General features: G+C 43.2%; 1 protein-coding gene across 1 annotated transcript in view; it reads left to right on the forward strand.

Annotated features, from left to right (window-relative positions):
- LOC135550767 (vacuolar protein sorting-associated protein 37D-like) overlaps positions 1-15754 on the forward strand; it is a 46628-nt gene that overhangs the window by 7598 nt on the left and 23276 nt on the right. The window contains exon 2 of the mRNA XM_064981871.1: positions 5627-5798. Within this exon, the coding sequence (XP_064837943.1) occupies positions 5627-5798 (172 nt within the window). The remainder of the gene's footprint in view (positions 1-5626; positions 5799-15754) is intronic.

Below are 15754 nucleotides of genomic sequence, written 5' to 3' on the forward strand. Positions count from 1 at the left end.
AGGCAGGGGCGTACTCTGCGGATGTTGTAGAGCATGAACCTACAGGAACGGGCCACCGCCTTGATGTTAGTTGAGAACGACAGGGTGTTGTCCAGGATCACGCCAAGGTTCTTAGCGCTCTGGGAGGAGGAAACAATGGAGTTGTCAACCGTGATGGCGAGATCATGGAGCGGGCAGTCCTTCCCCGGGAGGAAGAGCAGCTCCGTCTTGCCGAGGTTCAGCTTGAGGTGGTGATCCGTCATCCACACTGATATGTCTGCCAGACATGCAGAGATGCGATTCGCCACCTGGTCATCAGAAGGGGGAAAGGAGAAGATTAATTGTGTGTCGTCTGCATAGCAATGATAGGAGAGACCATGTGAGGTTATGACAGAGCCAAGTGACTTGGTGTATAGCGAGAATAGGAGAGGGCCTAGAACAGAGCCCTGGGGGACACCAGTGGTGAGAGCGCGTGGCGAGGAGACAGATTCTCGCCACGCCACCTGGTAGGAGCGACCTGTCAGGTAGGACGCAATCCAAGCGTGGGCCGCACCGGAGATGCCCAACTCGGAGAGGGTGGAGAGGAGGATCTGATGGTTCACAGTGTCAAAGGCAGCCGATAGGTCTAGAAGGATGAGAGCAGAGGAGAGAGAGTTAGCTTTAGCAGTGCGGAGCGCCTCCGTGATACAGAGAAGAGCAGTCTCAGTTGAATGACTAGTCTTGAAACCTGACTGATTTGGATCAAGAAGGTCATTCTGAGAGAGATAGCGGGAGAGCTGTCCAAGGACGGCACGTTCAAGAGTTTTGGAGAGAAAAGAAAGAAGGGATACTGGTCTGTAGTTGTTGACATCGGAGGGATCGAGTGTAGGTTTTTTCAGAAGGGGTGCAACTCTCGCTCTCTTGAAGATGGAAGGGACGTAGCCAGCGGTCAGGGATGAGTTGATGAGCGAGGTGAGGTAAGGGAGAAGGTCTCCGGAAATGGTCTGGAGAAGAGAGGAGGGGATAGGGTCAAGCGGGCAGGTTGTTGGGCGGCCGGCCGTCACAAGAAGCGAGATTTCATCTGGAGAGAGGGGAGAAAGAGGTCAGAGCACAGGGTAGGGCAGTGTGAGCAGAACCAGCGGTGTCGTTTGACTTAGCAAACGAGGATCGGATGTCGTCGACCTTCTTTTCAAAATGGTTGACGAAGTCATCTGCAGAGAGGGAGGAGGGGGGAGGGGGAGGAGGATTCAGGAGGGAGGAGAAGGTGGCAAAGAGCTTCCTAGGGTTAGAGGCAGATGCTTGGAATTTAGAGTGGAAGAAAGTGGCTTTAGCAGCAGAGACAGAGGAGGAAAATGTAGAGAGGAGGGAGTGAAAGGATGCCAGGTCCGCAGGGAGGCGAGTTTTCCTCCATTTCCGCTCGGCTGCCCGGAGCACTGTTCTGTGAGCTCGCAGTGAGTCGTCGAGCCACGGAGCGGGAGGGGAGGACCGAGCCGGCCTGGAGGATAGGGGACATAGAGAGTCAAAGGATGCAGAAAGGGAAGAGAGGAGGGTTGAGGAGGCAGAATCAGGAGATAGGTTGGAGAAGGTATGAGCAGAGGGAAGAGATGATAGGATGGAAGAGGAGAGAGTAGCGGGGGAGAGAGAGCGAAGGTTGGGATGGCGCGATACCATCCGAGTAGGGGCAGTGTGGGAAGTGTTGGATGAGAGCGAGAGGGAAAAGGATACAAGGTAGTGGTCTGAGACTTGGAGGGGAGTTGCAATGAGGTTAGTGGAAGAACAGCATCTAGTAAAGATGAGGTCGAGCGTATTGCCTGCCTTGTGAGTAGGGGGGAAGGTGAGAGGGTGAGGTCAAAAGAGGAGAGGAGTGGAAAGAAGGAGGCAGAGAGGAATGAATCCAAGGTAGACGTGGGGAGGTTAAAGTCGCCCAGGACTGTGAGAGGTGAGCCGTCCTCAGGAAAGGAGCTTATCAAGGCATCAAGCTCATTGATGAACTCTCGAGGGAACCTGGAGGGCGATAAATGATAAGGATGTTAAGCTTGAAAGGGCTGGTAACTGTGACAGCATGGAATTCAAAGGAGGCGATAGACAGATGGGTAAGGGGAGAAAGAGAGAATGACCACTTGGGAGAGATGAGGATCCCGGTGCCACCACCCCGCTGACCAGAAGCTCTCGGGGTGTGCGAGAACACGTGGGCGGACGAAGAGAGAGCAGTAGGAGTAGCAGTGTTGTCTGTGGTGATCCATGTTTCCGTCAGTGCCAAGAAGTCGAGGGACTGGAGGGAGGCATAGGCTGAGATGAACTCTGCCTTGTTGGCCGCAGATCGGCAGTTCCAGAGGCTACCGGAGACCTGGAACTCCACGTGGGTCGTGCGCGCTGGGACCACCAGATTAGCGTGGCCGCGGCCACGCGGTGTGGAGCGTTTGTATGGTCTTTGCAGACAGGAGAGAACAGGGATAGATAGACACATAGTTGACAGGCTACAGAAGAGGCTACGCTAATGCAAAGGAGATTGGAATGACAAGTGGACTACACTTATCGAATGTTCAGAACGTTAAGCTTACGTAGCAAGAATCTTATTGACTAAAATGATTGAAATGATACAGTACTGCTGGAGTAGGCTAGCTGGCAGTGGCTACGTTGTTGACACTACACTAATCAAGTCGTTCCGTCGAGTGTAATAGTTTCTACAGTGCTGCTATTCGGGGGCTAGCTGGCTAGCTAGCAGTGTTGATTACGTAACGTTACGTTAAAAGAACGACAATAGCTGGCTAGCTAACCTAGAAAATCGCTCCAGACTACACAATTGTCTTAGAACAAAGACGGCTATGTAGCTAGCTAGCTACGATCAAACAAATCAAACCGTTGTACTGTAATGAAGTGAAATGAAAATGTGATACTACCTGTGGAGCGAGGCGGAATGTTGACCGGGTTGTTGAAGTTCAATTCGGAAGACGTTGGCTAGCTGTTGGCTAGCTAGCTAGCAGTGACTCCTACGTTAAGGACGACAAATAGCTGGCTAGCTAACCTCGGTAAATTAAGATAATCACTCTAAGTCTACACACTCTAAACTACACAATTACCTTGGATACGAAGACAGCAAAGACAACTATGTAGCTAGCTAACACTACACTAATCGAGTCGTTGAGTGTAATAGTTTCTACAGTGCTAGTGGACGTTAGCTAGCTGCTGTGCTAGTGGACGTTAGCTAGCTGCTGGGCAGAAAGCAGTGTAGACTACGTTAGGACGACGAAATACGATAATTACGCAATTATCTTTGATACAAAGACGGCTATGTAGCTAGCTACGAAGAAATTGCTAAGATTAGACAAATCAAACCGTTGTACTATAATGAAATGTAATGAAAAGTTATACTACCTGCGGACCGAAGTGTAGATGCGACCGCTCGCTCCAACCCGGAACCGGAAACATGTAGGTCATGTAGGTCAGTCAATATGGAAAATTTGCGAACATTTATTTTTGCTGTCGCAAAAACCATCCAGTGCTATGATGAAACTGGCTCTCATGAGGACCACCACAGAAAAGGAAGACCCAGAGTTACCTCTGTTGCAGAGGATAAGTTCATTAGAGTTAACTGCACCTCAGATTGCAGCCCAAATAAATGCTTCACAGAGTTCAAGTCACAGACACATCTCAACATCAACTGTTCAGAGGAGACAGCGGGAATCAGGCCTTCATGGTCGAATTGCTGCAAAGAAACCACTACTAAATACACCAATAATAAGAAGAGACTTGCTTGAGCCACAAGCAATGGACACTAGACCGGTGGAAATCTGTCCTTTGGTCTGATGAGTCCAAATTTGAGTTTTTTGGTTCCAACTGGCTTGTCCTGGTGAGACAGAGTAGGGGAACGGAGGATCTCTGCATGTGTGGTTCCCACCGTGAAGCATGGATGAGGAGGTGTGATGGTGCTTTGCTGGTGGCACTGTCTGTGATGTATTCAAGGTACACTTAACCAGCATGGCTACCACAGCATTCTGCAGCGATACGCCATCCCATCTGGTTTGCACTTAGTGGAATTATCATTTGTTTTTCAACAGGACAATGACACCTCCAGGCTGTGTAAGGGCTATTTTGCCAAGCATCAGATGACCTGAACTCCACAATCACCCGACCTCAACCTAAATGAGATGGTTTGGGTTGATTTGGACTGCAGAGTGAAGGAAAAGCAGCCAACAAGTGCTCAGCATATGTGGGAACTCCTTCAAGACTGTTGGAAAAGCATGAAATACATTCCAGGTGACTACCTCATGAAGCTGGTTGAGAGAATGCCAATAGTGTGCAAAGCTGTCATCAAGGCAAAGGGTGGCTACTTTGAAGAATCTCAAATATAGAATATATTTTAATTTGTTTAACACTTTTTGATTACTACATGATTCCATATGTGTTATTTCATAGTTTTGATGTCTTCACTACTATTCTACAGTGTAGAAAATAGTGAAAATTAAGAAAAACCCTTGAATGAGTAGGTGTGTCAAAACTTTTGACTGGTACAATATATCCACAAAATTTTGGATTAGACCATGGAAAAGTTTGACTGAAGAATTTATTATGCAGTATTGATGCAATGATGCTGTCGGTCTGATTGAGGCGTTAGTCTGTGAAACTGTCACTATTAATGACTACTCTACATGTATACATTTTCTTGCTGTGGTATGAAGATTCTTGAAAGTGTAAGCAATAGCCTGACTTTAGTCTTGAGTTTGGTTTTTGAACAACTTTAAAGGGCTGATATGTGAAGTAAGTGAAATGTTACTTCGCTAGTGCCAAGTCATCAACTGAATCCTCCCAGTGTGTATGCCAAAGCCACAAGCGTATCATGTGGTCCATGTGTAACATGAGTGAGGCTCTTGACTAGGAATTCAAAGTCCGCTATTTGCCAGAGGTGGAAAGTCACATTGGTTTGGGAATGTGGCTTGTAAGTTGTTTTTTTAACATCAATTTTTTGTTGATCTTGTTTAACACATCTTGACTTAACCTTCACATGAAATTAAGTATCAAATGCCCTCAGTTTTATTAACCCTGACTGGGAAAGTCATTTGATATATTCAATATTTAGTATAGACCTACTGGTTGAAGTTCACACCTTGGAACAGGTTTTTGTTCTTAAGTAACTCACCATCAAACATTCATGTATATACAGTACACCCTTGTTCCTTCCTGTGTTTCTGGCCCTCAATGACCCTGCTGTTTCTCACAGTTTCATACTTTCCACATTGACTAACCCCTTTGCTGTTGCTTTCTCTGCTCAAACCCTATGAGAAAACATTTTCCAGCTCAATACATTTCAAACTCAGTGTGTAGAGCATTTCCTGCAGAGTGAGGTTAACCTTGGAGATCTATTGTAGCTTGACACATTTTTTATTTAACTATGAATTCTGTGAAGGCTCAGTTGAGCAGATTTGTAAACATCAATCTTTAAATAGCTAAAAACATATGTACATTTCCAACTGTTATGCCAACTTTAAACTCCTATTTATCAAGATGCTATAAGTAGGTTGATACACATACACCTGTATTACTGGAATACTATTTTAAACATGGCACCCTACCATCACAGTCTGCTATTGATTCAGTTAATCCATTTACCTTTTCTTTGTGTGTGCTGAGCTGTACATTCTCAGGGTTCTGACTCCATGCCTGTCTCCAGTTTCAGGAGCTGCAGGTGGACAGAGAGATTCTGCTGACCTCCAACCGGAGCTTGGCCGAGGTGAGCCTCGCCAGGCGACCCCGCCTCAACAACGGCAAACTCCAGCTGGCTGAGAAATATAGGGATCTGACCAATCTGGCAACCGCCTGCTGGGAAAAACAGAGTCGGCTCGGTGAGTCTACATGTGACCAAGAGAGGCAGAGGAGAAAGGAAGATTGTCTCTGTTTCTGGGTGTACATGGAATATTGCTGTCAGCCATGAGTCACGATTAAGAATATAAAAATACAGCTGGATAAGAATTTATGGAAATATAATGTCTGTGTGCGGAGTGATCATAGACCAGGGAACGAGATTTTGATGAGCTGTTGTAGCTGACTATTTTTGAGGTAAGCTGCAAAATCTACAATGGTTTATTAATAACATCTAAACAACCCCAGGGTGTGTGCCTTTGTGTCTGTGGAAACACATCACAGAGAAACACTGTTCCATAACAACGCCCTAATGTCGGCTGTTTAATTTATGAGGCCCGCGCTGATCAGTGTCACAACCTCTTGTGTGGATTGTTATTACATTTGACAGGTTGGTGGGTGAAATCTGCTGGGATCCAAACTCTGGACCTGGTCCATGCCCCTCCCCTCCAGTCCCGCTCATGGGTGTGAGGGGTGGAGGTGGGGTCTTGCAGAACTATCGTGTGCCCATGGGTGAGCTCAGGCAAAGGAGTTCCCACCTGGCAGTTCCACCTCTCTTTCAACACTAGCCAAGAGTAACCACTGGAGCATGTATGAAATAGGACTCCTGCTCCACATGAGCCTGTTTCATTTCCCAAACAGTTAACAGGGGCGCTCCTCTGCTTATGGAGCTATTTTTTTAAATGTTTATTCTATTTGGCCAAAATGACTGAATATTGTGTTTCTCCTGGTTTCCTTCTTGGCAGTGTAAGAAGCTGAGTGTATTCTCACGGTCAGACAGACTCGCACATCTCAGCGTCATCTATGACTCGCTGAATCAAAGAACAAGTTATTTAAACAGACAAACAAATAAACAGAATAACATATTTTTTTTTATGGTACTGTTCATGCAACTTGCTGAGCTACCCATGAGGCCAAAGTAAACTAGGCAGAAACCTCAGTACCCAAAGGAGCGCCATCACGCTAACCTCCTCGGGCTGAGTAATTGCATGGTTTAGTCTGCGGTGGCCCTCATTGCCTTACCTCGTGTTTTCTAAGAGACAAAGGGGCCCCTTTTTGGGGCAGTCCTTCCGAGACTTGAGAGAGAACTTCAGTCTCGCTGTCTTATCGTAGCCCTTTACACTCAGTTGAAAATGGCAGATTTGGGCACTAATACTGTAAGTGCTTAAATTGAAACATAGTGGCTGTACAGTAACATGCTATACATGACGTCAGAGTTCTGGCTCTGCACTTCACAGCACTGTATGGGTTTTGACTGACAGAACTGCATCCGACAAGAAGTTGGCCCCATCCCTCCCAGTAATTGGAGAAATTTAGAAATGTTTTGGGTTGGCTGAGTGAGGGAAATGCTGTAAATTAAGTTTTGGAAAGACAAGACATTGAGGATTATAAAAAATACCACTTGGATGTCATAAAAGGAAGCCAAACACCCGTGAGTCCAAATGTACACTTCACATTTCCAAATCAGAAAACTCATGTCATATACAGTGTCAAAGTTTATGATCACTATGTTTGATGTACAGCTACAAGATGACATAGCATCATACCCTGAGTTGTTCTGAACAGAATGAGCCTATGTTTGTTTATTGTGAAGAAAATTTGCCGCGTCACACTTCACCTGAATGCATTCATGACCTTATGTTCCCTCAAAAATGTTTATCACTGAGCAAATTTCAGGTCTGCTGGGCGCAAACACGAACACTGTGAAAACTTCCGGAACACATTTACTGTGGACACAGGCTGTACCCGCTTTAAGTAACAGTTTTAAGTAGGCTACAATGGCTATTTGATCATAATGTAGGACTATCAGAGTGGGCCATAATCAAAAACAATGGAGAAAATGCATACCATATCATTTTAACATGGAAATAGCTGTTCAATCTTCAGCCTACAGTAGCAGCCAATGTGTGTTCAGTAGCTCTACATTCTATGAGACCTTTGAAAAAAAACATGCAGCGCTTGACGTTAACTTGTTTATAACCACTTGTCCTTCAGACAAAGAGGTGACTGAAAATGTTGTGTTGTTTGATGCAAGAAACCACTTTGCAGAGTAAAATGCATCATTATTCCCATGCCGTTATTACAGAGAATAAGGCAAATCATGCTACCCTCTGCCAATTGGCTACTTAGCTTATTCAAGCTTATTCAAGTCTCAAAATACAACACTGCACCTTTAAGACAAAAAAGCTCTTTACCTGACTTGCTTTTGAAAGATGAAATGCACACGTTTTGTAGGAAGCAATCACTCACCCATTGCTGACTACAATTTATCTGTAACTGGGTTAATAACTCAGTAACTAGCAAAGGATATGAACAAATGCACAACTGTGCATACTTCACTACATGTAGCTCTGACTTTGATCTCAAAACAAGCACAACCACTCAGGACCGCTCATGCTGTAAACACAGTCCAGCTCAACGTGAATGGCACAGATCCATATATGGCAATCGTCTATTTGTATATAGGCCTGCTGTAGCTCTGATTGGTTATGGCGTACCGGTCTGTGTAGAGTATGGGCCTGAGTCATGCCTGGCAATGCAATACAATCCTACTCAGATGCATTTCTCCCTATAACAAAATCTCTTGCATAGTTAGTTTTGTATACTAAGTCTTGCATAGTTCATTTTGTTTCGGTATGTTGCATTGAAAGCGGCTAATATTGTGTTAATTTGATCACAATTCCCACAGTAATGGGAAAAGTTGATAGTGTTAACTAACGGGAAAACTCTAGAAAGTTGAGTGAAGTTCAATCTCGTGTTTCTCTGTGCGGGTTTATATTTATTCTGCATAGCAGTCCCGGGGAGCTGCGTGCCCGCACACAGTTTAGAGGGAACATTTCTCATGTCTCCTTTCTATGCACACCAAAATTACGATCTGTTTCTCTGATTTGCCTTGTGAAACCGAACACTGTAAGATCATATTGTATAACATAGCTAGTTATGTTGGCAATAGAACAAGCTTTCAAATCATGCCTACCTGTCCCAGATTGCCATTTATAATGGACCGTTTTTGGGATTGTGTAAACAACAGTAAATGTGTGAGGGTGGGTTGTGTTCCAAATGAAATGACTACAAGTATGCTTGCTCTAGTTCCTCAATGGCACAGCTAGGAGAGCAAAAAAAAAAGATTCTTCTTTGAGTCATAAAAGTGAATTGACATTGCTTAGGAACTGTGCGCATTTGGAGACACCAGTTCGTCCTCTCATTCAAACCCTTGTAATGTTTTTGTCTTATGTTGCAACTATATAGACCAATTCCCACGAGTGTAAAGGGTTAAACGGTCATCTTTGTTATGAACTCCACTCGGCTCTTCAACAACCCGTGCTCAGCGCATTGCGAATGAATTATTTAGATTATGGAAATTTAGGGGATCACAAAACAATGTCTAGATTAGCTATAAGTCTCCCAGGTGCACCAAGTCATGCAGTAGATATGAGGACAAGCATAGGAATGAGATTGCAACACCTTCTAACACTACTTCCATTCAATCCCACTCCCAACCTGCATTTCCCTACAGCCTCAGCCAGTGTTCTAGCATTCAAATCAAACAAGGAGATATTAATTATTTGTTGACTTTAACACCCCCCCAACTGTTGAACAGTCCAAGTGGTGCTGCAAATCTACACTACAGGTCAGTTCTAGAATACCTACTCATTCAAGGGTTTTTCTTTATTTGTTACTATTTTCTACATTGTAGAATACTAGTGAAGACATCACAACTTTGAAATGTGTTATTTTATGTCAAATTCTTATTTGCAATGACAGCCTACCAGGGAACAGTGCCTTGTTCAGGGGTAGAATGACAGATTTGAACTTGTCAGCTTGGGGATTCAATCCAGCAACCTTTCGTTTACTGGCCCAACGCTCTAACCACTAGGCTACCTGCCGCCCCTGAAATAACACATATAGAATCATGTAGTAACCAAAAAAGTGATAAACAAATCAAAATATGTTTTATATTTGAGATTCTTCAAATAGCCACCCTTTGAATTGATGACAGCTTTGCACACGATTGGCATTCTCTCAACCAGCTTCATGAGGTCACCTGTTTCAATTAACAAGTGTGCCTTGTTAAAAGTTCTTTAGTGGAACTTATTTTCTTTGTTCTTGCATTTGAGCCAGCAGTTGTGTTGTGATGGGGGGAGGTGTGTTCTTTGGTCTGGAGTCCAAATTGGAGATTTTAGGTTCCAACCGCTGTTTCTTTGTGAGACGTGGTGTGGGTGAGCGGATGATTTCTGCATGTGTATTTCCCACCGTTAAGCATGGAGGAGGAGGTGTTATGGTGTGGGGGTGCTTTGCTGGTGATTTATTTAGAATTCAAGGTACACTTAACCAGCATGGCAACCACAGCATTCTGCAGCGATACGTCATCCCATCTGGTTAGGGCTTAGTGGAACTAGGATTTGTTTTTCAACAGGACAATGACCCAACACACCTCCAGGCGTGTAAGAGCTATTTTACCAAGAAGGAGAGTGATGGAGTGCTGCATCATATGACCTGGCCTACACAGTCCCCCCGACCTCAACCAAATTGAGATGGATTAGGATGAGTCAGACCGCAGAGTGAAGGAAAAGCAGCCAACAAGTGCTCAGCATATGTGGGAACTCCCTCAAGACTGTTGGAAAAGCATTCCAGGTGAAGCTGGTTGAGAGAATGCCAAGAGTGTGCAAAGCTGTCATCAAGGCAAAGGGTGGCTATATGAATAATTTCAAATATAAAATATATTTTGATTTGTTTAACACTTTTTTGGTTACTACATGATTCCATGTGTCATTTCATAGTTTTGACGTCTTCACTATTAGTCTACAATGTAGAAAATGTTTTTAAAAAACAACAACAAAAACTTTTGACCGGTAGTGTATATGAAAGGCTTTTGTCTGCTGTTCTCCCACTAGCTGGTAGTTCAAAGACAATGGTACATGACTGTGTAGATAGTTGCTTCGAAAAGCCTCTTAAGACAGACGGCCCACCCCTCAGGCTGGGTTTTTGCTGCTGTAACTGTGTGCAAACTCACCAGCTAATGGTCATGGGAAAGATTGGGCGCATCAATGCCAGCAGGAAACTGAGCAGTTGTCAGGGGATTTGGGGGTGGAAAGGGGCCTTGTCTTTGCTTAGCAGAGGCATGATGTTGACAGGATGACAGTAGAGCTGCACCAGTGGGGTATGTTAGAGCTTTTAAATGCTTTAGCAGAGCAGCAGCCGCTCAGTAGAGGAAGCCGTAAAACCCCTCTTCTTGAGCCTAATGGGTGAAACTCAGAAATATGTTACTTTTTCCTCAATTGGGGATAAAGTAGGTGCTGCTCAGATCCACAGATGTTTAAATCAGTTAAATTGTCGAACACCTATTTTGATGTTTTGACGAATTTATCCATATTATTTACAGAGGAAATCTCAAAAGCACCCGATTTAAATGAACCCTCATGTACAACAGGCATGTTTTGAAGCCAATCGTTCCTCCCCTTTTATGTCCATCTACAGCCGTAGCAGCTGTCCAATGATGGAAGGAGGGTGGAATGTTCACCTTCTTGTCACCACACACACATACTGTACCAACACTCTAGCTGCACCAACAAAGCAGGATGGTTGGGAGTCCGTCCTTCCTCCACAAAACATCTGATTCTCATTTGGCCAGAGGAGAGGGAAAAAGGTGAAAAAAAGGAAGAATTCCTTAGGCAAGAAATCGCAGAATAGTTACACTGTGTTCTGGCTCAACGTACTGTGTGTATTGCGTAATGCAGCTTGCTTAGAGATGGAAGACATCAAGTGCGGAATGTGGTCAAGGTTGCTGTGGTCACAGGTGGACCTGCAGCCTTTGTCTGTTTGTCTGTCACTTGTCACATCAACTTCCCAACACCAGCTCACATTCTATTCTTTTCAGCTTGTTCCCACAATTGATAATTAGTAATGTAATAACCTTGTTAAAACCAGGTGTAGAGTTTATTTGTTATAATTAATTGGTATTAGATTTAAAAAGTGATCGAATTGCTCCTGAATTGTAATGTTGTTAATGTATTTCTTCTGAATAAATATTTATTTAATGTACAAGTGAATAGGTTGGTTTACTTTTAAATTAAATTTTTGACCAATAAGGTAGATTGTTAAACTGTGGCCAATGGGAGAGTTGACCTCGTTAACAGGAGGCCTGGGGGAAAGAGACATTATCAGTGTTGGTGAAGAAAAACTATAAAAGATGATGATAAAAGTATAACAAAACCCACATCTACTGAGTTTTGAAGGGAAATACTGATTTAATTTTATAATAGAGTTATTATTTTGTTAAGAAAGACTTAGTAGAGACTGAAGCTACCGACGTGCCGTCTCATCGCGGAGGTATTTGACAGCTCGAGGTTAGCCTAGCAACGTACGAGACTTGGAGAGAATTGCTTGTGGAAGATTAACGAGTTCATGTTTCTATGGGATATCTGTTGCTGCTAAGGAGTACTGTCTGCATTGATAGCTGTGCTTGCTGTGGATCTTGTGACACCTGCATGGAACTGCTATAAGTTACTTCACTGAGGAAATGTCTACAAGTAGTGAGTAACCACAACGGTGGGGTGCTTCGGGACTTTGTGTGTAGTCATTTTTTTTATAGCTCCAACATTACACAAGTAATTTGGACATGGGTTGTGCACGACTCATTGGGGTTCATTATTTGTATTTCTTTTGATGTGGTACATTGAAAATGTGGTAATATACATCTTGAACCTTATATATGTTGCATTGGTGGAGTCATTTACTGTTTGAGTGTCAATTAATGCATGGGAAATCATATCCTTATATAATAACATAAATCTATAATCAGTCTATCTGAAGTTAATACCCTAATTGTCATCACCCTTGTCACGTGAGCTCCCTCTCCGGCCTCTATGTCACCAGGCTGCTTGTTATGGCGCACACCTGTCACCATCGTTACTCACACCTGTGTGACATCAGACTTACCTAGACTCCATCACCTCCCTGATTACCGTCCTTATGTATATATATATATATATATATATGTCATGTCTCCCTTTGGTTCCTTCCCCAGGTGTTATTGTTTCTGTTCCAGTGTCATGTCTGTGTTCTGTTAGTGTTTCTTGTTTTATATTATATTCTGTTTGTTTTATTAAAACACACACCTCCTGAACTTGCTTCCTGACTGTCATCGCACATTGTTACAACGCTAGCGAGTTTACAATAGGGATTCTTATTGGAGATGTCCTTCTCACCTAATGTCCCATGCTGTTCAGATATTCTAAGTAATGCCGTGAGAGTCAAATTCGAGCTTGGTGAGAGTGTAACAGTAGTATTGACTTCCAGGTTTAGATATATTTCTCCCCCTCGTTTCAAATTACTGTCAGCACTGAGGCTTAGGCTTATTTGTGGGATTCAAAATGTTTTTCTTTGAGTTGTGAATTTTGTTTGCACACGTTTGGGCTCTAACTTCTGACAGAAATCTGATCTATGTATTTAGAGTATCTTATTTTTCTCTATAGACGGCATGTGTTTCCGACCTCACCTCCTCTCTTCAGAACACACAGATAGAAACCTGTGGTCGATGCTTCCGCCCACATTGAATGTACACAGAATGGGACTGCTGCAGAAAAGTATGCCCCCCTGATCTATCTACAACGTGGGCTCTTCCCACCCACAGATATCTTTCAGTGTGACTTGAGATACATCTGGAACTATTACAATAAATCAGGTCATTATACATGCAAACGTGAAAAGAAGCATCAAGACAAACAAAGCCCACTTCTCTGAGTGACCATGAAGCGCAAGGATTTTATTGGCCGCTTACACTCCCACGGCTTCAGACTGATTGGAAGCCAGCCACTTTAGTGCTAGGGTGTGAGATTGCACTGTGACTGGTGGGAGTCAGTAATTAAGTCCGTTTCATTTCGGTATGTGTGTTGGTGGGGGTAGTTATCAAAGTTGGATTAAGGCTACTGAACTCCCCTTACACAGACCTTACCACATGGGGGGAGAATGGGGCCCTTTGCAGGCTTTTGTACTCAATCCCCCTGGGAATCAAACCACAACTGCCAGATAGACAAAGACAGCCCTCACTTATGTGTAACAAATGATACATAAAGTAGTTACGTACCAAATGGAAAACAGTTTTTCTCAACATTGCACATTCCAATGGGAATTGTGTACCCATAGTTTCACACACACACACACACACACACACACACACACACACACACACACACACACACACACACACACACACACACACACACACACACACACACACACACACACACACACACACACACACACACACACACACACACACACACAGCATTGTACAAGAGAGAGAGTAATCTCTGCAGCATGAGGAGACCTTCAGTGGTCTGAACAAGGATTTATTTTGCCCGCACCCATATTTAACTCAATTCTTCCCATGACCTTGACCTTTTCGAGATCTGTTAAATCTGACGGTGGTGGGGGGGGGCTAATTAAACATGTTAGCATTAGCCTAATTAAACATGTTAGAATTGGCCTAATTAAACATGTTAGATTTGGCCTAATTAAACATGTTAGAATTGGCCTAATGAAACATGTTAGCATTGGCCTAATTAAACATGTTAGCATTAGCCTAATTAAACATGTTAGCATTGGCCTAATTAAACATGTTAGCATTGGCCTATGTAAGGAGCTTTACCTCCATTACCTCACACAGTGTAGGCCTGCTGTATACTGCCAAGTTGTCATAAAGAGATTGTGAAATAATTTGCTCGATGTCTAATTTTTTGGGGAGCTGTAAGGAGAAAATAAAAATGCCCAACAAATGTGATATAGTGGTGAGCTGTGAAAGCACACATTGTTGGAAGATATCTAGAGACAAAATCCTTCACCTTTCAACTCGCCTGAAGTTGTAATCAATCTTGCTGGATTTGTGTTTTGAATTCTCATGTTATTTTTTGCTGATGTAGAGAAACAGTTATCGTTAGCTGCTGAAGGCACTAGAAGATGCTAATGGTGTTGCTATTGTCAGACTGTGGTAAAGTAAAGATGAAGCCACTCGGCTCCAATCCGGAGTGCTAGCACTGCTCTAACCTCCTCTGCACACACACAGTCTTCTTGGATCTGAGGAGAGCTGAGAAACCATTCTGTACAAATCTCATTACACAAGATGCTGGGGCCTCATTTATAACCGTTTCGTAAGTTTCACACTAAATATCTGCGTGCGCCATTTCTGAAAAGAATACGTACATCTAAAAATATTGAGATTTATAAACTTGGCGCATGCCATACATAGGCTACGCATGTTTTCTGTTCTAAATCAGACCTGTTGTAAAACTGCTGTGCATGTTTGTAACATGGTGGGTGGGTTATGTGTCCACTTGACATCTCAGAAATATGTATTTACAGTGGGGCAAAAAAGTATTTAGTCAGCCACCAATTGTGCAAGTTCTCCCACTTTAAAAGATGAGAGAGGCCTGTAATGTTCATCATAGGTACACTTCAACTATGACAGACAAAATGAGAAAAAAATCCAGAAAATCACATTGTAGAATTTTTAATGAATTTATTTGCAAATTATGGTGGAAAATAAGTATTTGGTCAATAACAAAAGTTTATCTCAATACTTTGTTATATACCCTTTGTTGGCAATGACAGAGGTCAAACATTTTCTGTAAGTCTTCACAATTAATTTTATCTATATTTCTGCATTTTGTGACTCCTATCTTTGGCTGGAAAAATGGCTGTGTTTTTTTGACTTGGCTATGACCTAACATAATCATATGTTGTGCTTTCGCTGTAAAGCATTTTTTAAATCGGACACGATGGGTAGATTAACAAGATGTTTATTTTTCATTTGCTGTATTGGACTTGTTAATGTGTGAAAGTTACATATTTCCCAAAAATATTTGTGAATTTTGTGCGCTGCCTTTTCACCTGAATGTTGTCGAGGGGTTCCGCTAGCCTGCCCTAGAAAGGTTAATAAAAC

The sequence above is a fragment of the Oncorhynchus masou genome, chromosome 12 (assembly GCF_036934945.1).
Source record: "Oncorhynchus masou masou isolate Uvic2021 chromosome 12, UVic_Omas_1.1, whole genome shotgun sequence".
In the NCBI taxonomy this organism is placed as follows: domain Eukaryota; kingdom Metazoa; phylum Chordata; class Actinopteri; order Salmoniformes; family Salmonidae; genus Oncorhynchus; species Oncorhynchus masou.